General features: G+C 34.5%; 1 protein-coding gene across 1 annotated transcript in view; it reads left to right on the top strand.

Annotated features, from left to right (window-relative positions):
- LOC124633557 overlaps positions 1–17,773 on the top strand; it is a 45,389-nt gene extending 27,616 nt beyond the window's left edge. Inside the window, exons 2-6 of the mRNA XM_047168834.1 lie at positions 2,068–2,234; positions 6,396–6,579; positions 10,019–10,158; positions 15,569–15,791; positions 16,857–17,773. Of these exons, the coding sequence (XP_047024790.1) occupies positions 2,068–2,234; positions 6,396–6,579; positions 10,019–10,158; positions 15,569–15,791; positions 16,857–16,942 (800 nt within the window). The 3' untranslated portion in view covers positions 16,943–17,773. The remainder of the gene's footprint in view (positions 1–2,067; positions 2,235–6,395; positions 6,580–10,018; positions 10,159–15,568; positions 15,792–16,856) is intronic.
- The last annotated feature ends 4,283 nt before the right edge of the window (positions 17,774–22,056 follow it).

Genomic DNA, 22,056 nt, shown 5'->3' on the forward strand with positions numbered 1-22,056 from the left:
TTACAGCACTCATTTGCATTTATACTCGCAGTCTCTGATTATTTGCCTCACAATATTATTATTTTAACATCATTGAATGGAAAACCATGTTATGAAATACCTACATTAAAGAAATAAAGGATACATTTTTGAATATTATTATGTTTCAACGAGTAAAAATCATATTGGTATCGTTTTGTTTTAATTCTTGCATAATATTGCAGTTTACTATTGATTTTCAGCCGCAAATACCCTCATGGAAAGCCTAGTTGTTAAAACTATTGGTGAGAATTTCAGTAAATATTCCATGTGCCTTTAATTTTTAACCTGAAATAATATTGAAGTATTTAAAATAAGCACTTATTGATACTATACGATTGGTACTAAATGTAAAGATATATAGCTCGACATTGAGATATTAAATAGGTAGGTACTAAAGGGCCTCTTTATTCATTTTGTTACTTATCACGTATACATTTTGTCATTATTTCCGCACACGGATAACATTTTTTTTACATCGGCTATCTGCCAGTGAAAGTCCTGTCAAATTTTCTTTATATATTTTTGTTCACCATGATGCTTACTATAAAACTGTTATTTTTGAAATATTGTTTCTATTTAAATACAATGCAATGTATTCGATAATATTTCTGAGTATCTTTTAATAATAAAGTGAACAAAGCTTTGTTCATTGAAAGAGTTCTACGAAAATTGTAACAAACTGAAGCTAATGAATAATTTTACTATTACTTACATATGGCAATTTAACTTTGTCCGTCTGAACTGATTTACGTACGCAGATATCTAGAGAGCCTGTAAAAAGGCAGAGATTTCTTTTTATAATATGAATTTTACTACTACATGCTTACTACTTGACATTTTTACCGTAGACCACAAATGTTTGTAGAAACATTTGAATTATAAAGTTATTTACGTTTATGGTGACCGAACGCTAGAAAAGCGTGTCCCATACGTACTCAATAGCTTACCAGACGACATCAGGGACGAAAAAAAGAAAAATAAATTTAAGCATAATCTAAAAAAATACCTACTTAGTACACTGCCTTAACGTTTTATTGTATTAAATATCCTACTAACTACTACTAATACTGCACCTACCGACTACTTTTCTTACTTAAGCTATATCTATACTAATTTTACTATATAATTTTCGACTTTCATACTTACGTACTTAATATTATAACCTTCTAATACTACTTATATACATAACATTATATAATACCTACAAATATATTATATTTAGAAATAATAAATAAAATTATCAACATAGTACTAATACTACATGTAATTAATTTTAAACTTAATAGCTATAGTAAATACCAATGTACCTAAGTCAATAGTTTTAAAAGTCTGATCCAACAGACAAACTGTTGTATACAGTTTTGTTGGACATTTTGTACCTTTTAAAATATATTATGTACCTTGTAAGCAATAATAAATAAAAATAAAAAATTTATTCTGTCGACTAGGTAGTAAAGGTGAATCCAAACATACCCGTATTCGTTCACAAAACGACAGAGTTTTTTATTTCAGGCTACGTAGGTTGTATTTACAGTCACTATTCCTGTTGACCACTCTATCGAAAGTAAATATTATGAGTGTTGGGAAAAGAGGTTAATCGAAATCGCTATAGATAGGGTTTAGAAAAGAAAATGTGTCTGGTTAATCGTTTACGAGAATGTTAAGCTAACACCGTCTTGATAAAGTATTTTCATCTAGAAATATAGGTAGAAATTCTATAAGTAGTATTTTTTGACGGGAAGCATTAATTGCTGGTACTTATGTACGATTTAACGGCAATCATTGATATCTTTAAAAAGCTATAGGTATGAAAGTAGTACCTGAAACGACAAAAAGTAGGTCCTGAAACGAAGCGTATTACGTATTTTTGTACAAGTCACACTAGGTATAGGCAGTCGGGGCCATTACAGCGGTTACTATGCCATGTGATTGAATATCAAAGACAACTTTTTAAGTTAACTAAGTTTTTTTAACTTTGTTAAGACGTAGATGTACGTAATATGTGTGTCGATCATAATGCAAAAGTATGTTTTCTTTCTTCCCCAGCAATAACATCAGCACATGATATATCGCAGCTAAAGGTGCCATTGTACGCCGACCCCCGTCGCGCTGCGGAACTCAGCTGCCACTTCAAGATGGATGAACAGAAACTCCATTCTGTCAAGTGGTACCGCGACACTAACGAGATATTCAGATATAATCCAACACAGCAGGTGCGTTTGTTCCACTCTCTTTACTCGTTTTGTACACGATGATACAGTTTTGTTTTAAAGTTACGTACCGTTTTTGCGAAATGGCGTCGCTCGTTTAGTTTTTGCGAGAATTTTCTTCGTGTTCTGTGGTCGCAGTTTTGGTAACGATTTTTGTTTAATGTATTCGTCGTTATAAATTCATAAAGCCGTTTTCGGGTTGAGTTAGTTTTGGTAATGTTTTTAATATTAATTCCTATTTGAAAAACTCTGCCAAAATCGAACCCAATTCAGCGGTGAGTGTTGCTGTTAATCAGAAATATAAAGTTTTATTTATCATTTGCGTCACTCAACCATCATTAATAAAAGCAATGTATTATTAAAGTTATTTCCTACCAATTTGCTCTCGGATAAATTAACACCTGGTTTTATTCTACTCATTTATTCAATACTGTTTCACAAAAAGCCAATGGACTGTATTAATCATTATTTCATTTTGTTACGTTTGACTACTAATTATGATCGTAATTAATTGAAACTATAATGGCTTTGCAACCCAATTACTTGCTTCATACTTATATCTATAGCCTATGAAACCATGTACATCTACATTATTCAAAAACAGCATAACACGGCAAAAATCATGTAAAGGTTCAGTAAAAAGAATTTTATTATCTTTCTAAGCAAAATTGAATTTTCTGGGCACTGAAATAAAGGATGGTTGTGATGTGCGAGTACTGTTCTGGCAGGCAGTAAAAGAAACTACATACTGTAGGAGTTTATATACTAACTCATACTTATGTACAACCCTCCGTTCGCTCCAGGCGGACTATTATTAAACCGTTACTGCCAAATATTGGATATTATAGTAATAAAAAACAAAAGTAAACAAAGATAATTCCGCTTCCAAAGTGTTCTCACTGATACGGAGTAAGACACTTTACTTCCACAGTTTATATGGAAAAAATATATATAAAAGCTGTTTACTGTGCCGTAAAATACGTTTTATTATTCCATACCAGTCGTTTATTTATCCCCAGAAGATACTAAACGTATTTTGATTTCCCACGGCAATCTTAAACTGGCGCATGTCCCTTGCAAAGTAAACAGGAACTTTGGAAGGTATTTCTTCCCATCTTATTTCGCTTTGGAGAATTTATTTTGTTTAAACGCAAGTACCCCACCTACGTGGCACCTTATCTATGTAGATTTTGGGAAATTGCACAAACTTCGCGTTTTATTGGCGGCCTGGCCTACACAGTAAAGGTATGTTCAAATGTGGTGGGAGTAAAATACAGAATATTTAAGATGAAGTAATAGAACACTGTTTGACGTCACAATAAAGCACTTATTGTGTTGTCACGGCGTGGAAATAAGTAAGGTAAATACTCAGTTGCTTGGTTCGAAAGTTAATTCGCATTTATAACTGTTACTTACATACTTGTAACTCAGTTATAAGATAGTAGTCACTCGTAACATAATCTTTGCTTGTCAAGGTGTTTAAATTATAGTGCCACTACATACAATCTCGTTTTGTTTTCAAAATTTTATTTTATTTATCCTAGTATTTTTTTGCACATTGCTGAAATATTATCTAACCGGTATTTTTGTCGGAATATCGAAAAAATCTGCATTTATTTCCAAACCAAATTTTATTTTATAATGATGAGCACATATTATATACATAGTCAAAAAATATTATTGAGTAAGTTATAGAGTTGTCTGCTTGAAACCAATCAATTCAACCTATCAAAGTTCATTACAATTCCGAGCATAAGCATCTCTGAAGTTAGTAACTTAGTTCTGAATTTAGTTAAGATATCCATCGTCGGTTTAGTTAGATAAATCCCTGTTCGTATTAATAAGACTATTCATACGACCTTCCAACATATTTTGGGATTCTTCGTAAATAAGTAGATGTAAGAAAGATATCTGTACTTTTTAAATCTTCATTGGATAGAAGGATTTATCTGAACTTACTATTAGGATTACTTATTATATTTTTTCGCTAACCGAAGAACTTTTTTCGAAAATATGATGAGATTTCTCAAAACTTTCGATTTATTATCGAACCTATGCCTTTTTTCAAGAGAGGCACAGATTTTGGTACCTTTTCGTTCTGTGACTCATTATTTTGAAGCCTGCGAGTTTCATAGGTCCGCCTAATGGTGCGAGAAACATCGTTCTATATGCATAGGGTTGTCAAAACCAGTCAAAAGTGTGTGTGACTGGATTTCGACAGAAACAAAAGTGAGTCGTAAAAACTCGAGAATACGAGATCTATAGCTGTACAGATATATCGCTAGAACGAGTTTATATGAAAAAAAAAATGATTTGATATATTTAACCTTTAAAGTAGGTACTACTTTTTCAGTAAGTTTTTTAAACTGCCGTCGTTAACAGAAGTTTCATTTCAAATCGTCAACGTTCGATACAGATATGACCCTATTTCGACTGGTCGTTTCTATCGCGTTCTACATTCAATATGAAATGCGTTGTTATCACCAGATGTTGCAGTTATCGATACAATCTGTTTTCGAGGATAATGGAAGTCGATCCGATAGAAAACAGAAACAGAAACGCGCTGTACATGAAAATGGACGAAGCTTTTGAATAGGTCAAATGGTGAATGTCTGTAGGTTGACGTTTTTGATGGGTAACGATGTGGACGATAAATCTCTTCTTTTGGTGTATGGTCAACCATACACATACAAGTTTTAACATTTTTGTTACTATAAACCTATCGGCTATCATGTAAATAATTATTTAATGAAGAAATTAAATATCCCTCTAAACTGTACTAAACCAAAACCTGAATGTCAAAATTACTACCAACTAGAAAATTGTAACAGTGGTGTGATTCTGTAAGACTTCATTCTTAACTACGCATCTGAATCCGCCGTGAGTTTCGTGATTGGCATTCTCAAACTACACTAGCGCTACTCTTGCGAGCGTGTTTGCGAGTTGAACTAAATTAAACTCGAGATTTTGACAGATAAAGTATGAGATGACTTTTAGAACGTTTTGAACCGAATGCGAAGTGAGAGTGAACAGCGAAGTGAAATGCGAGTTGTTGTCTGAATTTTATAGAATCGACGTACTGTTATTAGAATGCCACACTTATAGATTAGATTAGATTAGATTAGATTATTCTTTATTGTACACCAAGACACAACACAGGACATCACAACATACAAAAACACAGTACAATCGGCGGTCTTATTGCTAAATAGCAATTTCTTCCAGACAACCTTTGGATGGAGTTTATCTGTAGAATACAGTGAAAAACGGGCAGTTTGGGGTGTACATACATATAGGTTATATATAATTGACAAATACCAAAGATATAAACAAAAAGAAAGAATAAAAAAAAAAAAAAAAAAAATAAATAAACATAAATAATAGTCAATAAACGGAAAGTAAAGATAGAAGAGTAAAGATAAAAGAATAACAATACAGCGATAGTAGTCAATGAGCCAAGTAGTGATCCTTGACCATTTTTTTAAATACTGCAATCGACTGCGCTCGCCTTATTGCCACTGGCAGTGCATTCCACAGACGAGTGGCCTGTACAACAAACGATTTATCATAAAATGATGTGGAATGCACTGGCATCTTAAGTTTTAGGTTTTCTGATGACCTGAGTGATCTTGAATGCGTATCACAAACAAACTCAAAACGACTCTTAAGATAAGAAGGGGAAGTAGGGTGAAAAAGAATACTATATAGCAAGGAGAGTATGTGAGCGTTCCGACGAAGTCTTATTGGAAGCCACTTGAGCTTAACACGAAATTCTGACACATGATCATATTTGCGTAATCCAAATATGAATCTTATACAAACATTCTGAAGGCGCTCAAGTTTATTTAGCTGGTCCTCTCTGAGATCAAGATAGCTGGCGTCAGCATAGTCAAGAATAGGAAGAAGAAGAGACTGTGCAAGCGCAATTTTTGTGGCAATGGGTAAGAAATTTCGCAGCCGTCTTAAGGATCCTGCAGATGCAAATAACCGTCGACTGGTTTCCTGAATCTGCGGCTCCCAGGACATTCGGCTATCAAAGTATACACCCAAGTTCTTAACCTTAGTGCTAAAGGGAATTTGGATTTATATATACTGGAGATTTCTTTGTATGTCCTTCCTGTATGTAGATACCAAATGTCTAACATCATAATATTTCCCCAACAGCCTTCAATCCGTCTCTTCAACATATCAGACGTGATGGTGCAAGGCGGCGAATGTCAACCAGACTACTGCGTGGTGAGGGTTATGCCCCCTCCCATTTCTACCAGGGCAGCATACACCTGTGAGGTGTCGACAGAGGGCCCGAGGTTCCAGATAGCGAGGAAGACGAAACATATGACTGTTGTTGGTGAGATTAGAACTGTTTTTGTGTATGATACACTGTTAATGGAGCACGTTGGTCACTAGATACTGAAAGATGAAAAAAGAACTAAAAAAAAACTCTTTTGAACTGTCAAGCTAGTTGCACTTATATCTAAACTATATACGATTACTTCGGTGTTAGGTTCATATTTAATTTGCAATTTAGCAATCTCCTATAGTCACTATGCGCAGTAGTGATAGTAAAATTGTTTGTATGACTTTGAGGCAGACGCCCTAACTGAAACGGTCAGGTTATCATCATCAATCATGTTAAAATTTGCATGTTTTGATTCGAGAAGCTTGCATATGCATGGCCCATTCTTACCTTCATGGTGCCTGAATTGTAGCTCAGGTTTCAATTCCTTCTCCAAACTGAACTTCAAATTCCTTTTTAATTCCTACGTCGATATACCTTCCCTTTAATGGAAGTAGGTATGAAGCTTTAAACCTGGTAACCAAATATTCCATTAATGTAGCTTGATAATGACGGAGTTAATTCACTTTGTCAAACACATATACGCTTAAAAATGTAAACCTTTATATTAATAAGTAAATCTTTATCGCGATTGGTACAATTTGCGATTACCTTTTATCATAATAGTTGAAGAATTCTGTTAGTTTCTGGCAATAATTGTCAAATCAAATGAACTATGCATTATCGTTGACCGAGAGTATCTGTTTAAGAGCAGATCAAGACAATGTTTTAAGAAGGGTAACCAAGCTCATCATGTAACAATATAATCAGAAGTTACTCAATTTATCACAACGTGCTCCGTTAAAGTGGATCATACTTACGTAACTAAACGAAAATAGACCTTATTATATTATTTACGGTATTAATTAGGCACAAAAGGTGGTGTAGCGGTATTTACTTCTATTTTAATGTCACATGTCCACCGCCATAAGCCACAATTTGTGACAAGGGGAACGTGTATGTCCTTTTAATGTTTTATTAATTTTTCTTGTTTGTGTCGACAACCGTATGCTTACTTAATATAAAGTCCTAAATTCAACTCTTGTATCAAATATTATGGTTTTGAGATGTCGGATTTTTATGTACATAGATGGGTATTTGGATGGCAGTGAGTACCTATGAGCTCTCCTTTAGTTTAAGAATTACTAGCTAGTAGTTCCCCGCGATTGGATCAGCATCCCGGGGAATCTACTCCTCGCACCCAGACAAAATAAGCCTAGTTACTTGGAGATGGTCTAGCTTCCCAACAGTTAAAGAATGTTTTAAAATCGATCCAATAGTTTCGGAGCCTTTAGGGTTCAAAGAAACAAAAAATATTTACTCTTATATTGTGATTATTTGCTTACATTTTCATTTGTACACGCATGGTGTTAGACGTCCCTTTCATTTCTATTTACCTACCCATAGACATAGTTCCCCATACCATTCAAACATTCCATCATAACAGGAGCAAGTAAGCGTATCACATGACCTCCTTTAAGCCCACAAGGCATTAGGTATCCAGGTTGCGCATAAGGCTCTGTAACCAGATCCAATAGCCACAGACTGGCAGAGTCAATCAAACGTGCCTTGAGTACGTTATAGTAATTAGTACGCGAACGGAGGCTGACATCAGACGGTTACTAAGGCAATGTATGGCAAAATTGTAAGAAAATATAGATCTGAGCGTTTATTTTAACCCAATTGTTAAATGTAGAAACTACAATGTTTTTTTTATATGTATGTGCTATAGAAATAATGACTATTTATTCAATGGACTTTTAAATGATAACGCACTTATAGTAACTCCACGTAAAACTGATAGGTAGTAATTAGATAGAAGTTCTGACCCTTAAACAAGTCTTGCTTCTTATGATTAGGTTAATAATATCATTTTTGTTAATCATCAAAAGTTTTAGTTCTCCCTTTATTAATAAGTCTGATATTATGCTATCTGCAAAAGCACAAAATTAAAAAGGGCAGAAATTCCATGACTTAATTAATGCATCGGTCCCAATGAAGTCTACCGTATGATTGCAGCTCAAAAGAACGAAAAGAGCAGAGAAAAAGTATGTCGGTTCTCAAAATAGCGTACAAACGGATAAATTACACGCAGATGGGACGTCCCAATACTACGAAGTGTTTCGGCATTCCATTTGTAAATGCGAAACTCTAAAAATATTATTTAACACCCAAATAATTAATGTCCCATCCATTTAACTGTCAAATAAAAATATTATTCGGTGCTATGCTAATGATGATGAACGATTTATTTACTCCGTGTTATTTTTGCAAAAACAAAATACAGGGAATGACGTTGGAGAGAAACCAAAAGCAAGTTTTCCTTCAAAAAGTAACTGAGCGTTTTTTTCCCTTTGCGGCGGGCTTTTCTGTGTTCCGATTCGTGCGAGCTAACTAAAGTTTGGTAATTGAGTTCACTTGCAAGAAACTGACATGGAGAAAAGGACTCTTTTTTAAATAATATTCAAAGTAATTTTCGACAAAAATAGTTATGGTTTTTTATGACATAGAAAGTGCGTTTATCGAATTCAAAACAGCAACTCTGATGAATCATCCCCGTTTCTTCTAGATTATTCTTCAACTAATTATGTTAACGAATAAATTGTTCAGAAATATCTGAAAATTATTAGTAGTGAGCTGGCTTTAATTAATAGAAATAGACTAACCGTAATAACAGGCGTCGCGCTTATTTTTTGCGAAAATTTTAGGAAAAGAATTTGAATTTTACTATACGGATGAAAAAATAACTATCACTTTTAGTGTCGCCGTATAATCAAATAAATCCTGACCATTTTACGTTAACTTGTTACTAAAATAAATGACGAAAACGTTTACTTTATTTAGAAGCACATACTCGTATTGTACTAGTTTATTACCGTCAAGTGGCTTACTCGACGAGTACTCAAATACCCGCCCACTTCATTCCACACAAAGGGAAGGGCTTTGATTAGCTTTGTGATTTACGCTACCAACTATAACAAATACATTCACAATGATAGAAACCACAAAGGTATCTATCACGATGACTTTTATCTTCATTAGCACAGGACTTGGTTAACTGTTTCACAGCACTCCTAAATGTGTATTGTAAAATAGCTCGCTTTTAGGTAGAGAGCACATCGATGACATTAATAGCGTCTAGCTCGAGCTTCCGTTAATAGTCGTACCACGCTCGCCTCTAAAACCACAAGTTTTATCGGAGCAATTATCTGAACAGCACAAACCGCCAGCCGCCGACATCAATATGGCCTCAGCCTAACAATAGCGTAACTCGACAATTTGAATTTAAGGCTTTTAATTAAGTTCAGCATCCAAGTCTGCGATTGCAAAGGACTTTGTGATATCCGATTCCCCTTGGCGATCGCCGTATTTGGTTAGTGTAAGTTTGTAACGAAGTTATGACACCTAGATGTTGGCTTGTGCGATGTATTCAAATCAATTTTGTGTTCAGCTATGCCACAGGCGGATCCCGTGATAATCGGAGCGCCGAAAGTGTTGAAACCTGGGGAGCAAGTGTTCCTGAACTGCACGTCCGATTTCTCCTTGCCACCCTCAGATATTAATTGGTACATCGACGAGGAGCTACAAAAGGTTTGTACAACAACAGACATAGCTATCGATTTGCTTAATTTGTTCGAGATTGGGTTTACGGGCAGAATTCCAGTCATAAAGGGAGATAGCGATTGCAATGCGATTTTAGATTCATTAATAGTTTCGTCGAACCAAGCCCGAAATCGGCTCTAAGCCAATGGTGTTTCGATCGCTTTCTATAACTTAGATTGCACAGGCGAATTCATTTGCTTTGCCTGTTTTGGTATGTTCTTATTAATGAATTTGCATTTGGTATTGTTCGACCAATTGACATCTAGACACACAAATTATATCACTAACAATTTATTTATTTAGATAAGGCCGATAATTCGATTGAGTTCGAGCTGTCAGATACCATTACATTCACTTTCTATTCAAATTACATATTTAGCACAATAAGTCTATACTAAAACTTTACAAGCTATACACCTATTCCACGTATCCATTATAGTGTCATATATTTGACATAATTCTGACACGAAAATGAATTTTACATTGTACAATATCTCTATTGTTATGTAACAATACTCTACAGTCCGAAGTGAATAGGTATGTTCGTTCTCATGTCACACCGGAATCCAATTTGAAAGGATTATGTTTCTCAACTTGAGGTTCAGAATAATAAAATAAAAGACCTCCCAACTTTGTACAGGTACCTACTTAATAACTAAATAAAAGTTTTATTTACTGAAATAGATTTATTTCCATACTTAATTGGCATTCGTTGTGCAAGTTATTTTATTTTGTCAGATGTAACTTAACGTTCTCACAAGAATAAACAGGATTTTTAGTTTTTTCTAAAAAAATCTAGACAAGTTTTTCCGCACAAGGCATGGCCATAGCATAGTTAAGAAACTTCGAGAAAATGAAAATAAGGCAGTATCACAAAATATGTTTATGATTAGGCTGAGACTTTTTCACTATTATTAAGTTTCGCAAAATGGACCCCGGATTTAATTCAGCGAACGACCTATTTTCATTTTCTACCTTAGCAGAAATGTCTTGATTTGTAAATAGTCTATATTTCTGGTTCACGTAGGCTGAGAGAAGATTACTTTTAATATGAAATCGTGGATTTATAAGAAATCTTATAATGCAAACTATTTGTTGTGATTACTTTTATATCGGGTTTCTTCGAAATTATATATAATCAACATTGATTGAATTCTGTGTTTTTGAGGGATTTAAATCTTTTTGAATTTCATGCTGTATTATTGAATATTAGTGAGCTTCATGATGTGAATATTAATTAATTTTATCTCTCAAATTAGTCTGAATGTAGGAGAAGTTTTATAAAGTTGCTAGTTTAAGGTATTTTTTTTTTGGAACCAGGAAATTCAAGGTCATGAAAAAACTTTTTTACAAAAAAATTAAACCGACTTCGAAAAACACTAGAAAGCAAAAAAAAAAACTAATTTTAGGTGCATCGGCCTAGAAGTCGGTGTCTAATGGATGTTACTAAGTTAATTTTGCCACCGACTTCTAGGCCGATTCTAGTGTTTTTGGAATTCGGTTTAATTTTTTTGTAAAAAAAGTTTTTTATTTATAGCTTTTCAGTGATACGAATAGTTGTCACTACCAATATAAGTGGAAAGTTCCCATCAATACAAAGAATAAAAGCCCAAATACGAGGTATTTTATATATTCAGATGTCGAGTTCCCTCGACCTTCTCTGGTCTCCATCATCAGGTCAGCTCCAAACCTTCACTGTTGCAAAGGTATCGTCAATACAAATAATATAAGCCCAAACACGAGGTAGAATAAATATTCAGTTGTCGAGTTCCCTCGACCCTCTCTGGTCTCCACCATCAGGTCAGCTCCAAACCTTCACTGTTGAATAGTGCTTTCAGGCATACACCTTAGTGTCAAGTTTATACCCTATGCCTACAACTTTCGAAGGTTGCCTTCGATTTCTCAGGGTTTCCATTATCAGATCCTGACGTGATGACTATGGGACCAACTGGTAGCTATTCCGCGTCGAACAAAAAATGAATCACGTAAATCAGTCTGTAAACCTCGGAGTAATCGATGTACATACATAGAAAAAAAAAAAACATACCGGCCGAATTGAGCACCTCCTCCTTTTTGGGAAGTCGGTTAAATAGGTAATTCTTCATTTAGTAGTTAATTATAACATGAAAGCATATGCGAAACTATGATATGTAGAGTGATTTTATTGTCGCGTTCATGTTTATTCTGATTGATGAATTAACATTTCAGTGCTAATTACCATAACAGCAATTGCCAACTTCTTCGCTTAAGCTCAGTACTCAAATCTTGTTCACAGTACTTAAACTCCATAATCCTGAAATCAACTGTGAAAGTCATTACAAAAGCAATATATTACAAGATTATTACCTCTTAAGCTCTAAATACGGCAATAATATAATAATGCAGGTGGTTTATCCTTGCATATTATTATGACTTCCCACTTTACGTTCTCCTTTGTATGAAGTGGACCTGCATTGTTTGCCATTACGTTGGCTCATTGTTAAGCGACTCTAAGCAGCCGAGGTACTCTTTAAATCTTCGCTAATGGCCTTTTAAAACGGCCAGTATATTTCGCCGAAATGCTCTTCCTTTATTCCCAGCAATAAAACCTTAAAATGTTTATAATTAGATTTCGGAAAATTTAAGGATGCTGGCTGTTCGATTCTGTTTTTGTGTTGCCATAAAATGTGTAATTCTTTTTTTGAAACAAAGCACTTTTTTGCTCGCTTTTTTATTTATGAAAGTGATCAGTCTGAGAACAAGTAAAACATTTTAATTAAATAAATGTTTTATAACTTACATTAAGTAACAAAATACGCCACATATATTAAACAACCAGAAAACCTTATAAATAAATGTTTTTTGCACATTTTTCGATTTTTCATAAAATATGAACGAAATTAAACGTAAACTCGGTGTGGCGTCGTTTCCAGGTTCTAATTAAAAAGCTATGAATCAATTAACTTGAAAACCTGGTTCATTATTCCGAGAAGAAAATAGCAAACTTATATTAGTGATCGTTATTTTTCTGTTTTTTGCTGCTGTCAATAATCACATCGTTGTTAATGGGAACGACAACATTTTTTAGTCATGCTTTAATAGTCATTTGTATGTCGAAAATATAATATTAATGAATTAGGTACGTGCCAATACGAAAATAACATATTTGAGAATCGTTCGGTACAAATGAAGTAGTTTATTTTTTGTTCGTTAAATATCTCTGGTACATAGCTTGTCTGTGATTGAACTGTGAACATTCCAGACACCGGCTTCTATTTGATACGGAACCAATTACAGTCTTGGAGCGTTTCTCCGAGGATATGCATGGCTGTTATATTTTAGCTTCAGTACTCGCAATTTACAATGAGAAAATGGTTTGCAAACACACCACTATGTTTGCAATTACATACGTACAATTACATAGGTACTCGTAACTGCCACTGTCATTTACCGAATTGAAATATGAAAAAAATCGTTTCAAAGGTTTATTTTTATATTGAAGAATGTATTAACTTTAGTGTTTTATGATTCTTTTATATTGCAATTACGAATATTTCAATAAGGATCATATATCAAAATTCTAGTATCATTTTAGAAAAACACGCAATAGTTACATAAGCATTGAACGGTATCAATATTCATGAATGATAATTATTCTGAATCTGATCTCGTTATGAATATGTCAATCAAACTTCTCATACATTTTCATGTCTATTATCCATTTTTTTTCCAATAATTCTGTCTCGGTAATCGAAAATATTGTTTCGTGGATTCGTTTACAAACAAGCATTAGAGTAAAGTTCAAAATTACGAGTTAAAACTTTGTCTTAATATAAATAATTTGTATCTTGTAGTAGAGATACCACTTTTCTAGTTTGCTTTAATTGTTTTTTCAATCATTCCCATATTCCATCGTCTTCCCCATTATGATCCTTTACACGTCCACTTTTAGGTACTATCCCTTAAAGGTTCCATAAATGAAAAGCAGTAACTATTTATTCTGATTGTCCCCGACGTTGATTCGTGGTATATGAACGTCGAACATTAAAATAACTACGGGTAAAATGCCAGCGTTCAAAACATCGAATATTTAAATATTCAATGGCCTTTTAACCGAAAATTTTAATGTTCCAAGTTTATAATGTCGAATGAGACCTGCGCCCGATATATCTACACTGAAGTACCTAAATATTGAAAGTACAGACTAGAGTACAAATTCGAAAAAAAAAATGCTCCGTAGAGCAAAATGCTTTAACAGTGTTCCTATTCGGTAGTTCTATGTAAACATATTTATTCATGATAATTATTGCCTCGTTAACAACTCCTTGTAATTAAGTAACATAATTATTTATATTTGCAACAATAAATTCAGAATTTGTTTTAATGTAGTCCGTATATTAAATTGAGTAAACATTCTGTTAACATTGTTTGTGCCACGATAATTGCTCGTCAAGTTTTATTTTTATAACACGTAATTAAACCGTTTATTTACGAAAATAATTATAAGTAGCTTACATCCCTTCGTTTATTGCAGGTAGGTAATATTCATTGAACTTGTTTTCTTTTAAAGAAACATATAAATAGAATTATATCAGACGCTGATTATATCATGTAATGTTGTGACGTTATGGATAAGAGACACTTTTTTCCAAAAATAATTAATCAACAGCTAACCAACTATCCAAAAATGACCATATACTGCTAATAGACATGTATGTATGTATCACATGTATCAAATCAAATTATTGTTAAAATATAGTAACATAACTTTGTCATTAGCAAAATATCCGTTCACTATATTAAATTTGGAACATCCATCGCTTCAATTTAATTATAATCTGGCGTATGGTAGGCGAATAGATTGCACTACGGTATTATTTCATTAGTTTAATAATGGCCGTGTCCACTGCTCTAGGATAATCCATTAGAGGTCTAATCGACTTAAAAGCGACTTATCTGCGATAACAATATTGTTGTTTATAATGCATAACTAGGAAAAGGGTTTATTGGCATTCATATTTTCTATAAATAAGCTTCATATATATTCACATAAATTCGCCTTTTCCAATTAGGTAAGGCAATTATTAGGTGTGTTTGTTGTTTATAAAGCGTCAATGTATAAAACATGTTGCATAATAGACAACAATGACGTTTTAGAAGCATACAGGACCTACAACTTCAAGTTACTTATTTAGATCTCATACTAAATAATTTTGAAACTTCTGTGTTATGAGTAGAACTTCCTTACAATTGATGGAATGAAGGTGAAAATGAAACAGTAGAACATCAACAATCTTGGCGAAAATACGTATTACTCCAAAACTCTTCAAGAGTTAATCATATACCCAATAAGATTGCCAAATTACTCCATCTTCGACTACATCAATACGAAATATCTAACAATATTCTATGCTTGCAGCCCGAAGCATGGCAGAAGACTGAAGTGACGGGCCACCAGCCTGGCGGGCTGCGGCGCTCATGGCGCGTATTACGCGTGCGCGTACCCCCCACCGCGAGTGGGTCGATGCGCGTGCGATGCGAGTCCATACTCCTAGTGGAACCGCCCGTGGTGAAGGATACGAGCACCGTCATCACTATACACTCGCTCACGCAGCTCTCTAAATATGTGTCTAATAATAGTGGTAAGTGAAGTACAGTTTCTTTTTGCCCCTCCACGATTAAAACGTTTTTTTACTCTAGATATTTTTATAAACTAAGGTTCTGGTGAATGATGGATGAAGTAGGTTCCCTTTTTGAACTACAGACTTCGTTATAGAATTGTTTTACGATAAGCTCTGGACCAAGGTAAACAAATGTTGTTTTATTAGGCTGAAGCTTTTTTTGTACAAAGTTACGTATAGGATTTAACTGATTGTAGTATGATTATAGGGTATTAACAAAATGATTTCAAAATCGTGGGCTGCTGAAATGTTCAGTCAGCTTATATCTGCTTATGGCTACATTCAGCTGTGTCAGTTTACACCACAAGGGATTAAAGTGGGAAAAAGCGATAAGCGCTTTAACGATATAATTTTATTTAGGTCATTTAACATTTACGCGGAAATAATGCAATTAAGTAAATGATTTAAGCTGAGCTCTCACAGTGCAGTTATTGGAAGCCGAAATGTACATTGAAAACACATTGAACATTGAAATTTGCCAAACAATTATTCTGGAAAGCACTTTGAGCATAGAAGTGTTAAAATTCCTCTATACGTAATTGCTAGATTCACGCTTTTAATTATTAATGCAATATTGAATTTGAAATAAGAGCAATTCTTCAACTAAGTTTATGAATATATCTCAGAGACATTGTCTAAATGTCCATATAAAAGTTCATAGCCTTTCCCAAACTAGGTTAGGTCGGATTCCGGTTTGAGTGGAAACTGAATATCGATATTTTAAATGGAGTGTCTGCCATCTGACCTCTACTCAAATACCGAGTACTCTACGATTATGCCGTAGTGGCGTAGTAGATATTCCTAGAAATGAAAACATATCGACCTTTGATTTGTGTTCAAGCAGGAGTTTTCAAGTTTGGATGTTATTTTCGAGATGTTGTCTTATATAGATCAGATGGTGTATGTTTGATTCGATTCTTGCACGATACAACAAAAATTTGTGTACACCTCTTTCATACTGGCAGGATTTCAGCTTTATATGTTTAATATACTGATGTTTATTTGTTTATTTTTCATTTGTTTCAGGTACAAAACTAGTCAATCCAGGCGTGTTAATAGCGACAGTTATATTATTGACTTACATTGAAATATCAAGATTGACGAGCTTATGAGATTCGGTGTGAAATATTGTTTGGTGATATTAGTTTTAAGTGTAGATAAATATTTGGAACGGCCTGTATAAACATACAAAAAATGTAACTATGTATACATAACATGCGGAAACAGGTTTGGTTTGCTCCTTAACACAGAAAACTCCATCATTAAGATGAATTAAGAAAACCATGAAAATCATTAATTGATATGATGATAGAAATTCATTACTTTTTTGTACCAGACTGAATTTGATTCATTATAATCTTTAACTAAGTTGCCTAAGTTATTAAAAAATATGTAAAATAACTTACTTTTTTTTGTAATTTGGTTATTGTCATATAAAACAGTGTCATTGTATATACCTATAGACAATTTTACACCTGTATTATAACTTTTGTAAAGTGAATACAAAAACAATATTGTATCTATAATTTAGGAGAAATAATATAAAATTAATATTATGTTGACGTTTAAACATCACAGTTATAAAAGCCATAAAATGTACGAAATATGTTTGTATCATAAACACGTTCCGAAACAAAAATAATCTACTAAAAGGCTTTCGACTAAAAAACTGAAGAAAGATGTCGCTAAGATGGCTAGAATAAGTCAGTAGAAAAATCTAAAAAGAAATAAAAAGTAAATAATAAATATACCCATAGACCTCATTCATGATGTATCGCGAAAAAAATAATTATTTTTTGTACGTTTCTGAAACGTTAATGAAATCATTAAAAATGTATAAAGTGAATTTGTTGATAAGTTGATAGATACCTAAATATTAAAATAAAGATAAGTTATTTAAAACAGATGTTGTTTTGAAATAATAGTTATTTATTTAAAATGAAAAGAAAAATGACGATTTATCTATATGTTATGGACCATGTGATTAATTCGGGCATTATTTATAATGCCCGAGCATTATGAATAATGTCTAGCTTTATCGGGCCAAGTGATTAATAACTATCTTAACTTCATTATTTATCACATTGCACGGGCATTATTATATTGCTACATGACAGTTGGGCAATTTGATAATAAAGCTATATTTTATGCGGTGCGAGGGTGGCAGTTGTTCTAAAAAATAAATCCTGTTACTTGCTACATATTTTATGATTATTGTTTTAAATTATATGTTCTATTTTAATGGGAAATTATAAGTCTAGGCACAAAACTATTAATTGGACAATTGTCATCTAATTTACTAACTCGGCCTCGTTTTTCTTGATCGCATTTTTCTTGGCTCGTTTTTTTATGGTAGAATTTAATTTGGATTCAAAACATTGTATTAAAAACTGAACTTAGTGACGAAAACGAATCGCTGCAAAACCGACTCCACGTAGTCTTGTCTGCCCTACCCCTAGAGTGCAATTCAAAACCGCGTAGGCACGGAGGGGCGAGGCGGCCTGCGAGCTGAGGCGCAGGTAGTTGGAGCGCTCGCCGCCGCGGCTGAGGCTGGCCGGGAGCCGGCCAGCAAGCCGAAGCTGCGGTGGTGAGCGTGAAAACCATCTGCGACGATAAGCTCGCATGGGACCGCCGGAGCCCCGCAGCGCCGGAGCCGTGACAGAAGCCATGCTTGCTGCATGTTGCATGCCTACTTCTATACTCTGTCAATTGATATGGGATGTGTTATATTTAGTTTATTTTAAGTGAAATGTCTATAACAATAAAAAAATGAAATTAAATATGTTTGTATTACTTTGCCCAAAAGGTCACGGGCAATATGTATAGTGCCCGGTCAATTTGATTGTTTGAATAATTATTATCAAATTGCACTCTCATATTGGGCATTATTCATAATGACCGGGCATTATGTATACTGCCCAATTTATCACTTGGTCCATAACATATACATATAATAAATCTGTAAAAAAACTGTGTCTGTACATTGAATATATTAAAAAAATAATAATTGGGTGGGGTTTAGAAACAGTAATGGAGCACAAATCCAAAAAAAAAATTCTGTCTGTTTGTCTGTATGTCTGTATGTCTGTATGTCTGTATGTCTGTTTGTTTGTACACGCTAATCTTCCGAACTACTGAACGGATTTCAATGATTTTTTCTTTGTTGTATCAGTATTAGGCCTGGTCAACATATAGGCTATAATTTATCTTCGAAACTTGAAGACCTGATGCAGAACTCCAACAGACCAATAAAACTATAAGAGATACAAATATGGTGCCGTGGCAAAAATTGTTTCATTTGATGAGCATTTTCAGCTGAGATTATAAATTTTAAGATCTGGAACACCTGATGTGGAACCCCAAGAGCCCAGCTTCTCTGTACCATATACAGGTATGCCGTTTTAGCAAAAGTTGTTCAATTTGATAAGCACTTTCTATTGACTTATACAAATTGAAGATCTAAAACACCTGATGTGGAACTCCAGGGGCCCAGCTAGACTATAGCATATAGAGGTATGACGTTTTAGCAAAAGTTGTTCAATCTGATAAGCACTCTCTGTTGACTTATAAAAATTGAAGATGTAAAACACCTAATGTGGAAACCCAGGAGCCCAGCTAGACTATAGCTTATAAAGATATGACGTTTTAGCAAAAGTGGTTCAATCTGATAAGCACTCTCTATTGACGTGTAAACATCGAAGATCTGGAACACCTGATGTGGAACTTCAAGAGCAATACTACACTTGAAATGTATAGAAATGAATGTTATGAAATAGGTATAGTGAATCAAAATAAGTAATTAGTCCGTCTTTTAGATAACCCTAAAATAATGGACACGCATTTTTCTTTTCTCTCTCTCACAAACAAATAATAACGAAGATACAACAACGCTTGAATTTCGTGTTAAGTCACTGCTTAGTACAAATTTTACATACCTAGACGTGGCGCCACGAGCCTCCACTCTCTAACTTTGTTGCGTTTTATCTTCATTATTATTTTGTATATCTCTTCCAGACCTCGGGACTACAGAGTTCCAAATTTTTGGGAGGCAAACGTGGGGTCGAAGTCAACACGCTGAAGCCCTTTTGAGACAACTTTAATGAAATGGTGACACAAAACCGACGATTATCCCTTTATACACTATAGAAATGAACCCAAGGACAATCCCCGGTGGACGTCGTTAAAAAAAAGACAATCCCCGGTTCTGTGCTAAACTATTGCTAACTATGGAGGAAAACTACTTGGGCTATTTTGATGGGATGTTAGTGGATGACAATGTATTAGGTACATGTAAAAACGGCAGGTGGAGACTCGCCACCTCACTTACTGTAACCAGTCACTGAATAGCAACAAGAGGGCAATAGGGACATGAGCGGCTGAAGGGTGAGGATACCTCGGCGGACTTTAAACGCGGATTACGCGCTCCCTGTGCTTACCATGAGGCACCTACCCTCCGAGCAATGCCACTAATCCTGCTCTAGCGACTCCACTCTGGACGGCCAAGCCAAGCCAGAGGCGTGAGACCTACCCCCGTCATGGTTCACTCCGACCGGCCGGAGATGGGGGACAGTATACTCTCCCTGGAGAACTCAGTATATATAGCCCCGCGGGGTCGCTACTCCCCGTCATCAGCCTCAGATGTCTTGCGGTGCCTATATCTCATTTTTATTGTCGTTATTATCTCAAGAGCCTTTGTCCCAATTATGTTAGGGTCGACTTCCAGTCACGATGCAACTGAGTACCAGTGTTTTACAAGGAGCGACTGCCTATCTGACCTCCACAACCCGGTTACCCCTTGGTAAGACTTACTGGCTTCTGACTACCCATAACGACTGCCAAGAATGTTCAATGACAGTCGGAACCTACAGTTTAACATCCCCTCCAAATAACGGTCATTGGTATCCAAAATATACGTAGAAAGTACATACGAACTTAGAAAAGTTGCATTGGCAGGCACTTGCTAGACCTGGAATCAAAGACGCACGCTCATACTTGAGAGATTGGTTCTCTACCCACTAAACCACCACGAATTCCACTAAGTCACCACGACTTTGTCATCTATTTAATGTTTTTTTACGAAATAATACCTACGTGTAATATTTTTGCCACACACAACTTAAATGCGGTCTAATTAGAATCACTACTTTTATCCCTATGGTCACGTCTATTGCGACTATTCAGATCTTTGATTTTGCTGACCCCATAGTCGCTGGCATAAGGGACAGGATCCGCGTACGAAGTCGCGGGCAGAAGCTAGTTTAAAATATAATGTAAGTGGCTCAGGAGTTCTTACGAAATATTATTAGATAGTACGAAAAGGCATTTTTGTTTCGAAAGTAATCAAAATAATTTGAAAGTTGAGTGACCCTTTTGAGTGAGTGACCTAAGAGCTTCAGTACAGCAGTTTTCAATACTGAAAAACATAATAAAACATGTTCTTTTGAACCCCTTCTTAAAATATTAATGAAGCTTTTTTTTCAAGTCTCGCACCTTATCATTTTGTATGGCCTTACACTTTCAAAATTATTCATGAGTTAATTAGTTTTACATTAAAAAAGTAAAATTAATAGTTTTAATAAATAGTCGTTAATCTATGGCTGTGTTTTCACTTAAGGTAACGTCAATTCTTTGCACTACATCATCTTTTTAAATATAAATGTACAGTGACACGAATTGTTGTTTTCATTTTAAGTTTGGTATAATTTTTATTATCATTGTATTAATGTAAATTTTAACTGGGATACGTAAATAAAGTTATGATACAAATTGTATTTGCATTTTTTTTCTTTATTCTTCAAAGTTACAATCATATTATTTCTTACGCACTTAAATTAGCAGCAGTATGTAGGTACAAATAATGATGCAAGTACAGCAATAAAAACGGAATAGAAGTGTACAATTTAGAAATGTCAGTCCTTTAATTCCCACGACAATATGCAGTCAGAAGTAATTGCCCCTGGCTATAACTATCTACTCTTACCATTTTATAGTAGGTAACCCAGAAAGAGTAAACAGAGCGCTGAAGTGCTAAAACAAGTTAATAACTCTTGGGACAGTTAACTAACCTGTTAACAAACGTTCCAACTTGTCCGTAGCTATGTAAATTCGTTTACAATTTTAAACTATTTGATGTATAAATAAGTATTCGTGTACCACTGTCTCTTGGGTTTTAGTGTCCATGAAATTATGAATCGAAACAATCATTGTGTGTAGGTAGCTCTTTTTA

Source organism: Helicoverpa zea, chromosome 9 (assembly GCF_022581195.2).
Source record: "Helicoverpa zea isolate HzStark_Cry1AcR chromosome 9, ilHelZeax1.1, whole genome shotgun sequence".
NCBI lineage: Eukaryota > Metazoa > Arthropoda > Insecta > Lepidoptera > Noctuidae > Helicoverpa > Helicoverpa zea.